General features: G+C 38.8%; 2 protein-coding genes across 2 annotated transcripts; both read left to right on the top strand.

The window, feature by feature from the left end:
* The first annotated feature begins 11,534 nt into the window (after nucleotides 1-11,534).
* On the top strand, nucleotides 11,535-15,324 carry LOC145457284 (uncharacterized). The gene is made up of 2 exons (XM_080335471.1): nucleotides 11,535-11,717; nucleotides 11,785-15,324. The coding sequence occupies exon 2, from the start codon at nucleotides 12,141-12,143 to the stop codon at nucleotides 15,306-15,308; it is 3,168 nt and encodes a 1,055-aa protein (XP_080191597.1). The 5' UTR covers nucleotides 11,535-11,717; nucleotides 11,785-12,140; the 3' UTR covers nucleotides 15,309-15,324.
* A 97-nt stretch (nucleotides 15,325-15,421) lies between these two features.
* Nucleotides 15,422-18,940, top strand: LOC145457285 (uncharacterized). The gene is made up of 2 exons (XM_080335472.1): nucleotides 15,422-18,707; nucleotides 18,775-18,940. Exon 1 carries the CDS (start codon nucleotides 15,447-15,449, stop codon nucleotides 18,429-18,431), a length of 2,985 nt encoding a protein of 994 aa, XP_080191598.1. The 5' UTR covers nucleotides 15,422-15,446; the 3' UTR covers nucleotides 18,432-18,707; nucleotides 18,775-18,940.
* Nucleotides 18,941-20,810: the final 1,870 nt, after the last annotated feature.

Here is a 20,810-nt window from a genome sequence, read left to right as displayed (position 1 = left end):
AATATGCAGATCTCAAATGGAATGTGAGAAAATGTGGCGATGCAAAATAAACATTGTGCCGATAGTCATTGGCGCTGCAGGGGTCGTAAGCAAAAAACTCATGAGACATATCCGACAGATTCCAGGTAACGTTCGATTCGACATGATCCAAAAGATCACGTTATTGGGCACTGTGCATATTCTTCGGAAGGCGTTGAATGCACCACTGGACTAAAATTATACTAGTGAATCACAGCATCAGTTCTGTAATTTCGATTCTTCATTTTCAATCATCTCTACCTCTGCTCTGTAACCCTTGCCAAATCTTCATCTACTGCAATTCTGTAATCTGACTTAGACTCCATGTATTGCATAGGAATAACAATTTGACTGCATTACTGAAATTTAAAAAAATTTACTCCAATCTCGCCATTTTCCTTTGGGTGCAGGTTGCTCCCCGGATTATGTGTGTATCGACCAGTTTCTTACTGTGAATAAAGAAAATAAATTAAAAAAAACGTGCCCCAAAGGCCAAATGTGGACCGCGAGAAGGTTTTCTGTGGCCTGCGAGGTAATTCTCGAAATTAGATATAACATCAGGTAAAGTTGCAAAGCAAAACAAAATTTGATTAGCCTGACGGCGAAAGCTGATGATGACTAAAACATCAGTTTCGACGCATTGGCGTAACCAGGGGCCAACCTCCTTCATCGCATATCTTCATATATGACCATAAAGTAGAATGTTCCGTAGAAGATTTATTTGAGTTGAAATTTTTCTCGGTACTTCGCACGATTCATTGTCACTAGATTTCTTGCATTCAGTATTTGAACCCCCTTCTGAAAATTATAAATACGAGTAATTTACAAAATTGAGTCCAATTATACTCGCGATTAGGAGATAACGTGTCGTCCAACATGCAACTTCGCTTGTGCGCTCGAAGCGAGATCGTCGGCGATGAAACATTTGCACAAAATGGCAGAGGCATGTTCACCGAAACCGTCGATATTACATGTCTAAAACGCCAAATAATCCTGTCCTGCCAAATGACCCGATTGCTATACAGAGGCAACCCCCCATATTTACAAGTAATACATTCATTTATCGAATTCATTCATTACCGTTGAATATATTTCGTGCGTCGCGCAACCAGGGCATGACTGCACACTGTACAGTTGCAGTTACAGTTTTCATGACATAATTGTTATCAATTTTAAAGCGTAGTCATATATTAACTCTTGTTTTCAATGTTACCTAATTCGGTTCGTTCCTATCGGGCGACCAAAAAAAGGTTATCAACTTTCAAGTTGCCCGCGAAATGGTTCGTAAATCACAGAGGTGGTCAGTAACGAAGTACTTCTACTTTTTCGAAGTACCTATGTAGTTTTCCTCTACTTCTGGTACTTACTCAAGTAGATCTGATTTTCGCTACTTCTACTTCTACTTCGTAATATTTTGTGATCTACCTACTTACTTTTCACTATTTTCAGTTTGTCAGTTTGTCAAGTAGAAGTAGTTCAATCTTCCAATCAGGAAGATAGCCTCAGGAATTTCGGGGCAGTTTTCTAGGAGTATCAACATTTAATTTTCACAAAAGTTTAGTAAAGCATAGAATTTTCGTCGCGCTTCGCGCGCAGTGTTGGATACGGAGTGATCAGTATGATTTCACGAAATTATAGGTGAATATAATTCAAGTAGAGGGTTGGCGTGGTTTCGTTCACACCGCATTGTCGCCCTTCGCCCATATCAAATAATTCGTCACAGTATATATGGCTCATCATAACGTTTAAAGCTGATGTTTTGCAATCTAGCATTTACTTGTCATATCGTAATCTAGCATGTCCATGGCGTGTCGAAATCTGTAAAAGTGAACTCTGACTTTTTTTTAGTTTTAGAGCTGTTTTAGCATACCACCTTCGAAACTTTCTGGACTAAAAACATGGAATACATGTTCTGCTTTTAGAAGTAGTATTTATATTTCACTTTCAATTCCCAGTATCATATACTTTGAGTTATAATTATTATCAGTTCCTTTATCTGGATAATATAGGCCTACATGTTGAAGTATAAAAGCAAGTGTAGTAATGCCTTTAATTTCTGGAAATAAAGCTACACAATATGGTATTTTTATGGTCCACCGTATTTTTTATTAACGTTTACTAATTGCGCAAAGTGTTTACACCGTATCCTATACAACTTCTCCGTATTGCTCTTCTATTGAACTATGGGCCTTATAATATGGGGAATGGTGCCATACCATGCTATTTTCTAAAACGTGCTTTTCGGGTAAACAGAGGATTAGCATCGCATTTCTAGATCAATACTATCATTTTCATCCCATGATGTGGATGAATACTTATCCTATCGAAAATTGGATACCTGCTGGTATGCATCAATATGAATCAAGCTCGACACCAATCGCATAGCTCAATTTGCACCTTTTTACAATCCTTGTGAACGAATTAGGATCGTTTTCATGACTACTTACTTACTTGAGTACTTTTAAAGCCAGTCAATTCTACTTCTTCTTCAAGTAGTTCTAGGTTGCTTATTGAATAAGTACTTCTACTCGTACTTGGGTAGATTTTTTTCGGCGCCACTTCTACTTCTACTTGAGTAGATTTCTTGACTACTCTGATCACCAATCACATATGGCACGTTGACCGAAAAGGTTGGCCACCCCTGATATAGATTTATATTGGAAATTATTTGCAAATTACAATTCAGTTGCATAGAGGAAGAAAGAAGCAATATGCATCTTCGCGATGCAGTCTCAAATTGATTCAATTTTTGGAATTATACCATGATATTGTGACAGAGCCAAACATATCGTCTGGTTGTAAAATTGATGAAAATATAACCTAACGCTCCTTTCCACTTGACAAAATTAAAAATATTTGTAGTGTAGCTTAGCTGCTTGGGTCGAACAAATGATTAAGAAAGGCCGTAATTCCTAGTCCTTGAACACTTGACTAAGTGCATGTAGACTAGTAAGATGCATCTCTGTATGAGTTGCTGATTCATACATAAGAGCAACACTTCGATTGTTTTATCTACATTTTAATTATATAGGTTATTAGAGAGTCCATGTTATGAAAACTGATAAAATATGAAAAAATGATGGACATTTAAAAAGGCAATCTTGTATGCATAGCGAATAATTCAAGCTGTGCCACAATGAAACAATCTTGCATGCCCTCGTTAATCATATGTTTGCATATGTTTATGTTACATGATAGTCATTCAAACGTCACTGTAAATTGGTAATATTGTTGGAGTCGGGATTGGAGTCGGAGTCGGATCCGGAGTCGGTACGTTTTAAGACTCAGGAGTCGGAGTCGGTGGTAAAATTTACCGAGTCCACGGGTTTTTAGAATGAGTAGTAATGTTAACTAAATGATATCACTTAACAATTAATACTAATGTGGTTAAAGGAAACTGATTGAAGAGTCCGTGACTGCCCGAGAACAAATGAGGGATGACTGATCTCGCGCGTGTTTCACAGATTGCTTAGAAAGTGGATTTGTTGAAATAATCGTCCGATTGAATAAAATATAGTATATTTGCACTTTAACTATTGTCTAGAACTGCTGATTTTGCTTTGAAATGTACATGCTAATTGCCCTAAATTTCGAAAAATATCGATGTGGCTCTCACAGAAATGTACGTTCTAAATGTCAACACCCGAGGATTTCCCAATATCCGAAATAGCATTGTATTCACCACAGCCGGCAGAACTGCTTGAAATATACTGCAGCAGATGTTAATTCAAAGTCAATTACATTGGTAAACAAATGGAAATTCGTTGCATAGAGTTTGCCTATATTTTCCTGTATTTAAAATACACAGTAAATTCTGCATCTTTTCAACACGCCAAACTTCAAAATATACCGAGACCATGACACATGATTGGTGCAGATTGTCCTATAGTCTATAGCAGTGATTGATTAGGATTTTGGAGAGCAACTCGACGGGACGACGGACAATTGACTTGAGAAAGATCATATCTTGACTTTTATTCGAGCTAAATTGCGGGTACACCTCTTTTCAAGAGCTCAAGTAAGTTCGAAATACGTTCCCGACCTTATTCAAATCATGAGCCAAATGAAACTAATGACATGACAACTGTAAGACCGAATTTCTTAATCTCCAGCGACAAAACCGTTCATTATGAAATTTTGAACGGTTTTATCTCATATACGGACTGATCAAGAATAGCCGGATTCAACCAGGTTTTCTACTATAAGGTAATATCATTGCATAGCAGCAGTACGGGTGTACAGTACTTAGACAAATGGATGTGCCTTCATAGTACCTAAACTTCTAATTATCAGTTGCAAGTCAACTAATTGTTTAGAGTTTGACTTTATTTAAGAATAAAAGGCAATTTAGGGTTTGGTATATATAACTCTTGAAACTGAAATTATCATTTCAACTTGATGGAATAGTAGGGTTACCATATTTTGGAATCTGGAAAGGAGGACACATTGTCAAAATTTTCAAACTTAGAACACCGGTGGAAAATCCTGAAAAGTTGGGCAATTTTTCTTACTTCGCAATCGGTTGACTGAAAAAAGGTCAACTTTCTCGCTCAGCGCCCAAAATACCGATTTCTCCTTCACTTTATCAGGTGATTGACTAAAAAAAATTACCTTTCCACTCCGCTCCCGAAATACCAGTCGGAGCGTCACTTCGGTGATGATTTGCGGAATCTCAGTCGGATTTTGCTATGAATTTGACCAAAATTCCTCAAAAAGAGGACAAAATCTCAAAACGGAGGACATTTAGGCGTCCTCGGAGGACATTTTCGAAAACCCGAAAAAGGAGGACGTATGGTAACCCAACGGAATAGCTCCTCTATCATGGTAGCAAAATATGTTTTAGAAAAGTGCTCTAATCATTTCAATACAACATCCATTGTAATAAAATATTTATTGAACTCGAAGACTCTTCGGGTGTCTCTTTTCAAGAGTTTGCGGCACACTAAAGGGATTTACACAGACTTGAAAGCAAAACCAAAAGGCAAAGTATGACGTAGCAATCTGAATTACATACCATGAAGTCCGCATCGTAACAATGGAAACAATAATAAACTTTGAAACATACGGTACTATAGTACCAGCGCAATTTTAAAATAAACAATTACAAACACGAGTTAGAACAAACTACTTTAGTGGGGAATTTGTAAGTTATAGCAATGATATATATACAATGATTTGAAACTGCCACGCCCCTTAACGCTATAAGATAGATTCCCGGCGAAATCAGTCCGTCGCGGGATATGCTTGAGTAGAGGTACGGGATTGGGTATGTCGACTGTGGGGGAGTGCTGCAATCGACATTTCTGGCGTACTAATTCACTGATTTTCCCCAATTGGTTTAGTTTTTGTTGGATTCTTGCGCATAGTGAGGCAGTGCTGCATACTAGGATGTAATATAACTTTTAACAATGCACATTTATCGAAGTACCGACTAGCTATGAGGCATTTTAGCATCGGTTGCAACCATGGATGTACGACACAGCCTAAAAAATTAATAGTTACTGTGGGTGAGCGTCAATATAGATGTGCAGAACCTAGAAGGATTGTTAAAAGAGGATTTTAAAATATTCTGGCAGCATTTATGTCACCTGATTTTTTAAAAGAGAATGGTTGATTACGATAATTGTGTGAGCAACTAAGTTGTTTTATATAGTATATATTGTAAAATTGTGGGGCCGAATTCACCAAGGGCCGAGTTCACTGGCAACCATAGAACAATATAGCGATTGTACCTTCATAATATAAAGTCGGAACTAACCGGAAACTATCATTGTACTGATTGGTAAAATGCTAACATATATAACTTTTTACGGGGCCAGGCCGATGAATCCACATCAATGATGAGAATCGGCATTGTTCCGATCAATATTCCATCGGCAAAACAATGCACTAGAATGACATTGAGGATAATCACTCCATAGTTGGTATCGTTCACATCGACCTGGCGTGATATGTCGTGCACCTCTCAATAGTTGAATCTTTCACACCGGGGTGTCCGAAAGCGTCTACCAATGCCCATTGATTCAAAATATACCTGGTAAACGTTTTGGCACTTCTTTGATATAAACTACACGTTGTGAAGTGTTCCCCATGAATTGCATGTAAACCTTGAAAATTAACAAGGAGTACTCGTTAAGATTGATAGCTGGAAGGATTGTACAAAATAGATGATTTGTGCATTTGCGAGCGACATTCTATGGCGTCTTATTCATTGAAAGGTCAGGAAATTATTTTTGAACCTTCGTCATGGTATAGTGTGTACGTATATGGTATTTCATGTATAACTTAAGTTATCGTAGGCCCCGGTATAACCTTCATAACTTTTCGCTATTTGCATCACGCTTTATGACCTGAGCATGAGCATCAACTTGCATTTGTATGTGCTGCTGCCTCAATTACCCAGGTTATTTTTCCAGCAATGTAACTCCACAATCCTCCAATGCAAAATATCTCTCTTGAATATGCACATTTCTCATATATATTGCATATACGGTAGTACGAAAAATACTTCACGGATTGAATCTTTAACTTGATTTCAATGGTAGTTGACTGGCAAAACTGTGACATAACAAATTCCCATCCTGTAAATGTCTAATGCATAAATTTTTTACAGGACCGTTATTAACATTTTTTTATAAATTATAGTCCATTCTAACTTTCAAGAAAAGATTGTTCGTGTATTGAAACAGCCGCGAAGCAACCCACAACCGCGAGGAAATTGAAAAGAATTTAGGGATCTTAATAAAAGTGCAAATCATTATCTTATGGGATTCTGGCACGCCGGGCAGTCCATGAGAAGCAACCATGTCATGTTCCACTCTGCTTCAGACATTGAGATATTTCCAAAGATTGTAGTCAAAATGAATAATACTTTGACGATTGGTGCCGGATTGGATTGATACTCATTGGATCGATTGATGCAGAGAAAAATAGTCTTGCTGAAAGACTATGCATATTATTTGAGTGCGAGAGGTGAAGAGATCGACACTACAATGCAATCTGTGGATAATTTCGTGTGCCTTGTGAATATGACAACCAAGTTCAGCTACAACTGCCATTTAAAGCCATATTGCATTCTAGATAATATTGCTTCACTTGTACTAGCTGGAAAAAGATATGCCGCCACTGCAAAACTGGAGATATTCTTATGCCGCAGAAACAGCAACGAAATTCGTGAGCAGGGAAGCTTATCAAAGAGACAAGAAAACAACAACAATGATAAATTTGATACGGACATTTTTGCCAATCCATCGAGCAGACTACCTCATTATCACCAAGAGATTGAGTCTTGATCCGTTATTGGAATCATTTATAGCCTGATCAGGAAATCTGGCCGCACCTGCGATATGGTAATTTTCAAAGAATAATTGATTTCTAAAGAGGCTTGAAACATACTAGTGTTCAAATGCCATGGTACTTGATGCTTCAATGCCCTCCGATGTTCAACGTCATGTAAAATCGCTGCTGTCCTGTTATTGTCATTAAGAGAGAATAAGAATGCTCGAAAAAATAACATTTGAGAATATATATTTTTGTTACGTGACAAGAAACATTGACGTTATCAACTATTAGGTACAGTTATTCGATTGTTCATAATAGCACAGCACAGTTTCATAAATTACAACAAAAATAGATGCACACAGTACATTTATCGATTTATCTGATATTGTAATTTGCATAAACATGAAAATCCCTTTTTGCTACATATTGACTTGACTTAAATGCTTTCCGTTGAATAGGATTTTGGTTCTTGTTATTCTGAATTTAGATGACAACAAGTCTGACATGATAACGAAAGTTGTTTATGCAGTTTTCAAGTGTTATAGTAAATGAAATATCCATACCCTGTATAAAATTCTCAATGATATTATGGTGTTGGTATCCTCATTGAAATTTAGTCACGACTAGTATCAGCGCATTTAGGAGTCCATGAAGAGGTGGGGTATTTAAGCTGTTCAAAATCCTATTTCTGTAATACCCATCCGATGACACATTGTTATGATGCTCGGATTCGATCAACTTCTTCATGATCACCTCGACCGTTGAGGGAATAGATGGTGATGTGTAAGTTCGGAAATTTGTTGAGTGAAGGGGATTGTTAGATAGTCTCTATTCCGTCCCATTCTTCGAAGTCACCATCTTGCAAGTCAACTATGATTGTAAGAGTTGACAAACTGGACATGGACAACATTACAATTTAAAGTCTATACAAAGTAGCCCATATGCTGTGAACAATCATTTATATATCATTGGCTGTGCACAAGTCTATCAAACCTGACGTGGACAGTGGCAGGAACTTTCTGCCTATTGTGGGTCGCTCTTGCGCACACATACACTTATAAGATATACCATCATATCATGGTAAACTGTAGTCATGAAGTAGTTTGAAAAAGTAGGTTAAGACTAAGTTTTGCAGACGTTTCTTAGTCAATTGGATATTGAAATCTACTTGTTGAAGCAGAAAATGAACGGTCTGAAAAGTACTCGAGTAGTATGAAAAAATGAGTTAGACTATACTTTGTATACATCTGTTAGTCAATTGTATACTGTATCTACAAGCTGCTGACGATTACTCCTGATAAGTATCAAACAAAAATATTTTTAGTCAATTGTATATATGAGCATTCGAATCACAAGATGAATCTCCGTAACAGAGGAATAATGACTAATATTACGTGATGCTTTTTGCGATATCCTTAAGTAGGTTTTGCCTACTTTCACAACTTCAGAAGGCCTGACTTCAGAGTCAGTTTTAGAACCTGCCTGAATATACTGGAAAAATTTAGAAATGACTTCATGACTTGATTAAAAATTTGCAATGGCTTGAAGATAGTGACCTGATCCCAGCTCTACCTCTTACTATGACGTATCCACCTTTATTTGATACTGCGAGACCACCTCCGATCACAATGTTCATCACGTAGGCACACTGGTACATCAGTTTCGTCTGAATATTAAGCCATGCTACTGGTATTGGCCAAAACCTGTACAGTATATGCACACATTTCACCTGCAAAAGAGGTCTCGATAAAAAAATTTCACTACGTTAACGCCAGTTCCCGAAGAAATATTGCTGGCGAACCGTTTGTTTACATCGATTTCATACCGCTGGTGAAGCATGACTCGCGACGCGCTCAAACGCAGAGCTCACTGGAGTTTCCAATCATTGTATATATATCATTGGTTATAGAGAATACCATTTTGTATACATAAAATCATATCACAAAATCCAATCATTATCATAAAATCTAATCATTTTTATTGTCAACAGTCGTTTTTCTTTGTTCCGAAGATACATTTTGCGATTTTAAAAATAGTATTGACACCCACGCCAAATCTATTACTTTGTAAAAAGTACTTGCCCGAGTACATTTCTTAACTATTCATTTTCTTTTTTAAATTGAATTAGCTTTAGCATGTCTTGGAATTAGATACTTCTACTTTTAATTGACTAAGAATTTGCGATAATGAACGATTCTCACCGCTTTAGCGCCCCCTATGGAGGGATGGCGGTCGTAATTTTGCCTCCATAAGGGGGGATACTACCCCTCAAATCGAAAAATCAGTTAAACGCCTATAACTTGAATACTAATGGAGCAATCTTGTTGAAATTCAGACAAAAGGTGCTTTGGTGGACATTCTAAATTTGATAAAAATTTGGTGTGATATAATCAAGGATTTTTTGATTTTGATCAAATTTTGTTACTTTTCAGACTAATTTCCAGGAAAAATTTTCACACCAAACTTTTTCACTGAATTTGTTTCCCAATGCTTTTTATGGATTAAAATAGATCTAATGCACACAATAAAAGATTTTTTAGGCCCAACAAAGGGTAACATGCAAAAAAAATCGTGTTTTTTGGAAAAAATCGGAAAAATGGCATTTTTTGACTTCCACAGGCAAATACGGATTGACCCCTTACCAATACCCCAAAATCAAATCTTTTATTGTGTTGAGCATCCCAATATATGTCAATCTTCAAATTTTCAAGTTGATTGGATGATTTTTTCTGCCTCAAAAATTGTTACTAGTACTCATACTTACGCAAAATCAAAATTTCGAGAAAAAGTCACTTTAATTTCGCAACACATAAATGTAACAGTTATACTATGAAAACTTCAATTCTAGCATAGTTGGTACAATGAAACGCCCCAGTAGTATATGATTTCCTTCAGCATTTTCATGTTTTATGGTTTTGATAGCGTTATTCATTGTTGCAGTGATCTGAGCGAGTTGATTTCCAGTCTTTAAAATCCATTTTCCCTCATGATTTCACACGATTTGCTATAGTTGCTCCGGTAGTCGACAATGAAACGTGAGTGGCTAGTACCAAAACCCAATGCCATACTTGCTTCTTGCTTGTATGTGTTCTGTGTCATGCCATGCCCCATAGCATAGATTGAGACTGTGATATATGTAAAGGTCTAATCCGGAGTCTCACAGTCTTCAATCTCATCATTTTATTGTCGAAAACCAGTCACCAAACCCGGTTTCTAAGCACACACGAACCACAAACTACAAGCGCCGAGCTCTGCATCTGGTTTGTTTACATCCGTGTAACGCATCATTGATCAAACCATAGATATCTCAAATAACACTAGAATATCGTAATGATCAAGCCTTGCGACCAGGGTCTCGGGATATTGGTTGTTGTTGCGCGGTGAGTTGATAATTAGGGGGTGCAGTCACTGGATAGGATCATAAAATGTTAAATTTGACACACTTAGGCTTATCCAATCATTATGAAACTTGCGTAGATGAAAGATAACATCTAATAGTACAAATACTAACAAAAATATTTTTTTTTCATTTTGTTTTCATTTTCAGGTGTAGTCTCCCCTGGGGTAGTCCCCCCATTGTATGCAGGAATATTGCAGTTGTTTTTCCTTTATTGCGACTCGTTACTGCGAATGCATGAGTTGTTGGTTATTGCAACACTGCTAATGCCTGATTTCATGTCATTGCTAGCGAAATCCAGACCCTACTTCTTCATCAGACATGGGGTAATCGCGATTAGTAATCGTAATCGATTACGATGATTACAGCATTTTCAAGTAATCGTAATCGCAATCGATTACATTCGAAAAAAATCCAAAGTAATCGTAATCGTAATCGACTACTTCACATATCTAATCGATTTCTTTGTGAAAGAACGATTACTTTTTATTTGTACAATGAAAATGACATAACCGAACATTCGTGAACACGGGAGAGATATTATACCACGTTATTGATAGCGCAAACGGTTGATTTTAAAACGCCACCGCTCATTATTACGTCAGAAGTATTAGCTTTGCTATTCCTTGCGTAAGAAGTATTCACACGTAGTAAATATATATTCGATGTACATTGTTGTGTGATTTTTAGAACAGTGTAAGCCATGCTGTAGATCAGGTTATCAATACACTCCAGACGCCACTACCTCGCAGTAAGATAGTAATCACCACTCTGCCTATAGTTTCAAATAGTAATTTATGTATTGATGTTTGGTTATGCTTAGTTAAACACAGTGTAACGATAGCATACCATCGTTGTTTAGAAGTACCAAGCCACGCGTGTGATCCTGATGTAAGCCATGCTCTTGGTCTGCCGTGTTTCTTATTTAATTGGCATATTTAGTAATTGTTTACCTTTTTACAGGCAGAATTAGTAATTAAGATCAATGATGTTAGTGTAGGATTGTTGCCGGAATAAATTGGTAAGATTTGCATTGTTAGATAGGACGCAGTAGGCTAGTATTGATTCTGAATTTGTGTAACTTTTAGTTCACCGTATCACTTCCGTATTTCCACTGCAAAAAGAAGATTCATGCGCCTTGGCTTTAGTCAACGAATATATTGAAGGATATACAAGTGTGGATTTGGTTGTGGTACGCGTTGACTACCGGGAGCCTTGCTACGTAATTCGAGTTGATCTTGAAGAGCCGTATTAGTGAACAATTTAGGGAACACTTTACTGAACAATCTATAGTGAACAAGATATTGTTAGTGAACAATTCACAACAATAGTGGACATTTTCAAGTCAGCCTAAGCTTGGTGAAGGTTTTGCTCTCCGAAGGAAGGTGGAGTTATACTGTAAAGATTCAAGACATCATTATTGAGCCGTAAGGAAGGAATCGAAATGCTTGATAGTGATGATCCAATTACAGAGGCTTCTGCCCGTCAGGAACCTGAAGATGCAATTCCCTCTAGTGAATTAGCGGGAACAAGTAACCAGGAAGTGTCTGAAGCAGACGTCCAAGAAGGACGCAAGAGAACTCCAACAGAAAAAGGTACTGAATATGCTATTGCTATGTGCCGAGATAAGGTCAAGTCAACACGTTTGGCTCTAACAAAGACGACCACTGAAGTGCTAAGCCTGGTATCAGGAGCCGAGCTACACATACTTAAACAAGGAAAAATAAAACTGACTGATGCTTTCAAGGAATTTTCTGATGCTCATCAGACGTATGTGACTAAGCTTATTGAGCCAGATGAGATTGAAGATGCAAATAGTAAATTTGCTCGAGCAAATGAGAGGTACAATGAAGCAGTGAACTCTATAAATGAAACTATCCATCGTGTCGAAGCAGAAGAATCAGATTCAATTTCCATGAGATCCTCCCGTTCAAGCTCGTCCAAAGGTAAACGTTCAATACGTTCTTGTAGGTCCAATGCTTCCTCAATAAAGCAACAACGTTCAGAAGCAGCTGCTGAAAGAGCTGCGTTAGATGTAGACCTACGGTATTCAGCAGCTGAAAACGAATTAAGCCAGAAGCTTGTGTTAGAAGAACAGAAAAAAGAGGAATTGGAAGCAGATAACAGACGATTACGTGCTAAACTTGATGCTTCTCAAACCAGGATTAAGCAACAGATGGAGCATTTAAAGTTGCAGAGAGAAAGGGACAAAGCTCGTGTCCGAGAACGGATCCTAGCAGATGTTGATCATGGACCTGATATAGCAATGGAGATTATGAATCCGCTTGTGGTTCCTACACCGAAGCCGACTTTGAATCCAGCATCCAGATCATTGCAAGTGACTCCTGTTCCAATCGAAATTTCAGGTACTCTATTACCATCAGTTACTAGATTGAACCCACAGTCGACACCGTTTTCTCCATCTGCTGCTTGTGCTGGGTTTGCTGAACCGTTGATTGCATCGCGTCCTGTTGCTCGCAAGGAATCTCTAGAATTTGATTCACCTGTTGAGCCGAGTAAACAGTATCAGAGATCTGTGCCGATCCTGCCATGTGAGGAACCGAAGGTATTCCGTGGTGACATATTGGAGTATCCTGTATGGAAGACTCGTTTCACAGAATTAATTGAAAGAAACGTGAAGGATCCAAGTAGACGACTGAGTTACTTGAATAAATACACTGCAGGAGAAGCAAATCAGCATATTAATACGTTTCTTGTGAATCCAACCACAGAAAGTTACAATGAAGCACAGCAAATTTTGGAAGATTGGTATGGAGATCCTGATGCGATTACCAACAGTTACAGAATGAAGATACTAGAATGGCCTGTGATCTCTACGACAGATGGAGGTAAGGGACTCAGACAATTTTCAAGTTTCCTGACCAGCTGCAAGACTTTGATGACAAATTCTAAGTACTTGTCTATAAATGATGAGAAGGTCAATCAAAGCATTGTATCTAAGTTGTCTGCAGCTCAGAGGGATAATTGGTCCAGAATCATTGCAGAAGCCAAGGAATCTGCTAATGTTCATTCTTTTGTCGCTGAAGCAAATGAATGTAATCGTAATAGAATGGCTCTCTCCAGTTCTGCAACATTCTTGATGTTATGTGATCATGTCAGAAAGGAAGCAAAGGTTGCTACGCAGCCTGTTTATGGCACTGCTATCTTGAACCAGATTGTGGCAGAGGACAGGAAGATTCACGCTCCTTACAAGAAGGATTATAAAAGTGCACGTACATTCGCTACGAATTCATGCGACCAGGTCGACAGCGATGTTAAGCAAGAGAGTGCACCTAAGTTTGGAAGTGAATCCAGAAAGGAATTGAACTGTCTCTACTGTCATGGACAACATGGATTATTCAAATGTGCCAGTTTCAAAGATGCAGAATATTCAGCAAAGATTCAGTTCCTTCGTGAGAACAGACTCTGTTTCGGGTGTTTAAAGCAGAATCATATCACAAAGTTCTGCAGACATAGACTCAGATGTGAAGTATGCAACAAGGTTCACCCGACAGTTCTCCATAGGGACAGTACCGACACAGAAGTTATGCACAGATCTACTCCAGAGTCAAGACCTGCTACAAGTAAGCAGAAGACAAGTTCCGCAAATTGTCTCATGACTGGAATAGATCGGGTCAAGTCGACAAGAATCGTGCCGGTTTGGATTCAAGATGCGCTGCATCCAGAAAAGGAGATCAAAACGTATTGTGCTTTGGATGAACACAGTGATTGCACCTTCATCTCTGAGAAGTTGATGGACATGTTTGATGTTGAATCACATGAGGTAAATCTTCGTATCACTACTCTTTATAACGTTACTATGGCTGCGGCTCGAAAAGTAAAGGGGTTGAGAGTGAGAGGATTGGGCGGACCTTATATTGATTTACCTTCGTGTTATTCTACTGATGAGATACCCGTAAGCACTGAACAAGTAGTGTCAAGGTCTATGATCAAAGATTGCCCTAAGTACCAAGGCATAATGAGTGAATGTGTGGAATTTGATTCCAATATTGATGTTGGCATTCTGATTGGCACAGATTGCATCGAGGCTCTGAGTCCCATGGAAGTTATCACTGATAAAGAGTCCAACAGCTATGCTATTAAATCAGTGTTGGGATGGAGTATAGTTGGCCTTGTAACAAAATCATGTCCAAGCACTCTGCATTGTAATCGCATTGTGAGTCACAATGTTAACAATTCGAGTTTTGTGCCAATTCATCAGACCAAAGAATTGATTAATCCAGTGACGGTGCTGAAATGCTTTGAACAGGATTTTTCAGAAATTTCTTCAAAACCTGGCATCATGTCAGCAAGCCTTTCAGACAAGCCAATATCTATAGAAGACAAGAAGTTTTTGAAAATTTGTGAAAATGGAATAGAGAAGACGGCAACTGGACATTATGAGCTACCGTTACCATTTCGTAATGAGCCGAAAATTCGTAACAACAAACCACTTGCCATCAAACGATTGCAGGCAGTGAAGAAGAAAATGTCTCAAGATCCGAAGTATAAACATGACTACTGTGAGTTCATGGAGAAGATCATTAGTAAAGGTTATGCTGAGAAAGTTAAGAAAGATGATCGCGGGACTCCTGGACAGACCTGGTATTAGATTCATCATGGAGTTTACCATCCTACGAAATCGAATAAAATTCGAGTTGTGTACGATGGAAGTGCTAAGTATCAGGGAGACTGTCTGAATGATCTCTTGCTTCCAGGGCCATGTTTGACGAATTCCATAATTGGAGTCATGTTAAGATTCCGTAAAGGATTGTATTGCTTCACTGCGGACATTGAACAGATGTTTTATTCGGTTCATCTGAAACCAGAATATCGAGACTTCTTTCGCTTCCTCTGGTGGGAAAATGGAGATACGAGCAGGGATCCTGTAGAATACAGAATGACTGTACATTCATTTGGTGTTTCTTCGTCACCTGGCTGTAGTATATTTGCTCTGAAGAAGACTGCCGAGGACAATGCAGAAGAGTTTGGTGCTGATGTAGCCAAAGTGATAATATCAAGTTCATATGTGGACGATATTCTTGCCAGCTGTGATTCCATTTCGGAAAGTTTATTGTTGACGAAGTCCTGTAAAGAAGTTTGTAAAAGAGGAGGTTTTAATCTCACGAAGTTTGCTGCCAACAACACTGAGGTTTTAAGTAAGATTCCTGTTGAAGATAGATGCTCGGAGGTGAAAAATATTGATTTGGCACGTGACAGCCTACCTGTTCTAAGAACCCTGGGCGTTGAATGGTGTATTGAGTCCGACAGTTTCATGTTTCGGGTTTCAGTGAAGGAAAGACCCTTCACTAGGCGTGGTTTACTTGGAACTGTTTGCAGTATTTATGATCCGTGTAACTATTTAGCTCCTCTGGTTTTGGAAGGAAAGCTCATCCTCCAAAGTATGGTAAAGGATAAAAAAGACTGGGATGAAGCTTTGCCAGCTGATCTAAAGCCACGTTGGGAGAAATGGATCAGTGAGCGGCCACTTATTTCAGAATTGAAAGTGAGAAGATGCTTCAAGCCAGAAGGTTTCGGTGATATTAAGAAAGCCGAATTGCATCATTTCAGTGATGCTTCAAATACGGCATATGGACAATGCTCATATTTGCGTCTTATTGATGACAACAACAATATCCATTGTTCCTTTGTTATTGGAAAGTCGAGAGTGGCACCCTTGAAATTTGTGACAGTACCGCGATTGGAATTAACTGCCGCTGTGGTTTCTGTGCGTGTTGGAAAGATGTTACAAGACGAGTTGGAATATGAGCATCTGACAGAAACTTATTGGACAGACAGTTCAGTTGTTTTGAGATATATTTCGAATGAGTCTAAAAGATTCCATACTTACATTGCGAATCGTGTGGAAGAAATTCGAAGCCACAGTCAGACCAACGATTGGCTTCATGTGCCGACAAAGGATAATGTTGCTGACGATGCATCGAGAGGACTGACTGCAAAGGAACTGACGAATCAGTGCCGGTATTTGAATGGTCCAAGTTTTTTGTGGAAGTCATTACCTGCTGACTCAAAGAGCTCAAATGAATTTTCTGCGTTGAATGAAGAAGATCCAGAAGTTAGGAAAGCAACTGTTTTGACAACTAAAGGAGAAGTTGAGTTGCCAGATCTTCTTGAAAAGATGTGTTATCATTCATCGTGGCGGAAAGTTCTTCTTTTCACAGCGGTTATGAAAAGATTTATCAAGTATTGGAAAATCAAATTGGATGCCAGAAAGAGTAAGCTTTCACCCAATTATGATGAGATAAGGGCACCAGTATCAGTGCAAGAAATGAACAAAGCCAAATGTTGCGTAATCAAGTTGGTGCAGTATGATGTTTTCCAAGAAGAATTGAAGGACATTGAAACGTGTGTGGATGTTGGTGACGGAAGTACCAACAGGAGTGTGAAAGTAAAGAAATCTTCCTGTATGTACAAACTGCACCCGTTCGTGGATTCAGATGGATTGCTTCGTGTTGGAGGTAGATTGCTTTTGTCAAGTTTACCAGAAGGGTTGAAACACCCAGTCATACTACCGAAAAATCATCACTTGACAAAACTTATAATTCAACACTACCATGAGAATACAAAACATCAAGGACGTGGAATCACACAAAATACAATACGAAATGCAGGATTTTGGATAATTGGAGCAACAAGAATGATTTCTCAGTGCATTTCGAATTGTTGCACCTGTTGCAGACTGCGAGGACAAGTATTGCAGCAGAAGATGGCCGATTTGCCAGCCGACAGAATCGAAGTGGAGGCACCTTTCAGTTATTGCGGTTTGGATATATTTGGACCATGGATCATCAAGCAGGGTCGCAAAGAATTGAAAAGGTATGGTGTACTCTTTACCTGCTTGTCCAACCGTGCTGTCCGCATAGAAGTAGCCACCAGTTTGGAAACTGATAGCTTTTTGAATGCTTTACGTCGTTTTGTATGTCGTAATGGACCGGTACGTCAAATTCGTTGTGACAGAGGCTCTAACTTTGTTGGGGCATCCAGAGAGTTACAGCAAGCTTATAAGCTGATGAATCATGATAAAATTCAGAAGTCGCTTTTGATGGACGAGTGTGATTATTTTCCATTCAAATTTAATGCGCCTTCAGCATCTTATCAAGGAGGAGTATGGGAAAGACAGATTCGTAGCTGTCGAGCTGTTCTTTCGTCTTTGTTGATGAAGAATGGTCATCAGTTGGATGAAGATTCGCTTCACACGTTCATGGTGGAAGCAGAAAATATTGTGAACAGCAGGCCGCTGACTGTGGAGAACTTGACAAATCCAGATGGACTTATACCTTTGTCTCCACACAATATTTTGACTATGAAGACAAAATTGGTGTTACCACCACCCGGAATATTTGGGAAACCTGACATGTATTTGAGGAAACGTTGGCGTCGTGTTCAGCATTTATCGAATGAATTTTGGCAAAGATGGCGGAAGGAGTATTTACAATCATTACAAGAACGTCCAAAGTGGAACTCAACCCGCCGTGATTTGAAAGTTGATGATATTGTGATCATCGTTGATGACAACAGTCCCAGAAACTGTTGGAAAATGGCTCGAGTCGACAAGGTTTACCCGAATGAAGATGGACATGTTCGCAGAGTTTTGTGTCGTGTCGCAAACTCCGCTCTTGATTCTAAGGGTAGAAGAACGAAAGATGCCTTGCTTCTGGAGCGACCGATTCAGAAGTTGATTTTACTGAAGAAGGCAGAAGAACCGGGACTATAGCCCGACGAGGAGCCTTTTTGTTTACTGTTAAACTGTTTGATTTTTGGTGTTAATGTTATTTAGAAATGCAGTCATTTCTAGGGGGGAATGTAACGATAGCATACCATCGTTGTTTAGAAGTACCGAGCCACGCGTGTGATCCTGATGTAAGCCATGCTCTTGGTCTGCCGTGTTTCTTATTTAATTGGCATATTTAGTAATTGTTTACCTTTTTACAGGCAGAATTAGTAATTAAGATCAATGATGTTAGTGTAGGATTGTTGCCGGAATAAATTGGTAAGATTTGCATTGTTAGATAGGACGCAGTAGGCTAGTATTGATTCTGAATTTGTGTAACTTTTAGTTCACCGTATCACTTCCGTATTTCCACTGCAAAAAGAAGATTCATGCGCCTTGGCTTTAGTCAACGAATATATTGAAGGATATACAAGTGTGGATTTGGTTGTGGTACGCGTTGACTACCGGGAGCCTTGCTACGTATTTCGAGTTGATCTTGAAGAGCCGTATTACACAGTTTGACCGTTGCTGCTTGGCGAGCAGTAGGCCTATCTATGTAGTATACGTATATATTGTACGTACACCGGACAAAGATTTGAAATTTTGTACTCGTCAAATAAAACATTACGATGGTTAAAATCAACAGCTGCTGATATGTATCATAACCGAGCCGTTCTTTGCCGTTTCTGGTAACGGCAGCTTTCTGTATCTGTATTAAGTGTAAGGTAGAATTTTAAGTTCAATTTATCTTATTCTCATATGACCATACTCGGAACGGGCGCTAATCGTTATTTCACAATTCTTCACTCGACATTTATACCTGTCGCCATAGCCATCCGCTTGTACCAGTGTTGGGATGACTCGAGTCATGACTTGACTCGAGTCAGACTCGAGTCACCTTTTTCGTATGACTTGACTTGACTCGAGTCACTTTGCTAAAATGACTTGACTTGACTTGACTCGGCGTATCAGAAATGTGGATTGACTCGTGACTCGGAGCTAAATTCACGAGTCAATTTCAAGTCATCAAGTAATCGATGTTGATAAAAATCACTCTATCTTGCATATGTTCGGATTGTTCGTGAAACGCTGATGTAAGATGTAACCCGTGAGAGCGACTAATAATTCAATGAACGTGCGTTTTACTGAGCCTCCGTTGTTCTCTCACAAATAAATCGACCGCAAACGAAGTGATCGAAGCTTACGCTGTCGTAAACTAGTATAGTATATTAGTTTTTATAGCAGAATGTCTATTTCTGTTCTATGTTCTAGCCTAAACAAAACCTCTTGTTTTATTGAAATTGAATTCGAATATAGTTTATGCAGTCGATTCTCAACCATTGGCGCATGCTCGAATTGTATCATATCAATTTGTAAATGGGTAATGTATTGCATCTTATCAATTCGTTACTCTATTCTCTATTTTGGCTGGTAACTATAAACTAAGGCTATGCAATTATTTCCGTAGTGAGCAGTTCTACGCATATGTCAGCGATACAGCGCCTACTTGCGTGTATATTTAACTCCATATTCGCTCATCGCTTCAAAATCAATGACCACTCAATCTGCATTTCAGACAGCTACCAAAATGCAATGATGTAATCATGCCTCATAGTTCGAAAAGGCTACTTGACTTGAATTGTGACTTGACTCGTGACTTGACTTGACTTGACTCGACTTGACTCGAGTCACCTCAAGAAATCGACTGACTTGACTTGACTCGAGTCACCTTCGAAAATCGATTGACTTGACTTGACTCGAGTCAAAATGTGCAATGACTCGAAATGACTCGTGACTCGAAGGTAGTGACTTGATCCCAACACTGGCTTGTACACCATGTTTGCGTGGGTTGTAGGTACAATCAGGACCAAAACAGCAATTAGTCCCCCACTCCAAACATTGGTATCGGTAGGGTTGTAACCAAAGTCACAATGTTCCGAGTCACAAGTCAATCTCACTTTTATAGTTTTGACTCGAGTCAAGTCGAGTCATTTTCAGTTCACCCCCGAGTCAAGTCCGAGTCCACGTCAGCTAGTATAGGGTCGAGTCCGAGTCATATTGTTTGACTCGAGTACGAGTCCAAGTAGTTGTGTTCTAAGATCAGTTTTCAGATCATTCCGGTTCAACCCACTTTTTCAACTCTGCTCGAGTGATATAGAATGGCTCGTGTTCATATTATAGTAATTTTCATCAGTTTTCACAGTTTACGGCCCCATTTCCAAGTATCAGGACTGGTAGACGAAATTCAAATAATGTGGTGACTTTACTATTCTTCGAAGTTACATGAAATGTATATCTTGGCGGTTTTAGTCTCGAGTCATATGACTTGCATGACTCGAGTACAAGTCGAGTCAATACAAAAATTGACTTGAATCGAGTCAA

The sequence above is a fragment of the Botryllus schlosseri genome, chromosome 15, assembly GCF_051294905.1.
Source record: "Botryllus schlosseri isolate E-star chromosome 15, Bs_hap1, whole genome shotgun sequence".
NCBI lineage: Eukaryota > Metazoa > Chordata > Ascidiacea > Stolidobranchia > Styelidae > Botryllus > Botryllus schlosseri.
Note: the sequence above shows the minus strand (reverse complement) of the source record. Positions and strands in the feature narration are given on the sequence as shown.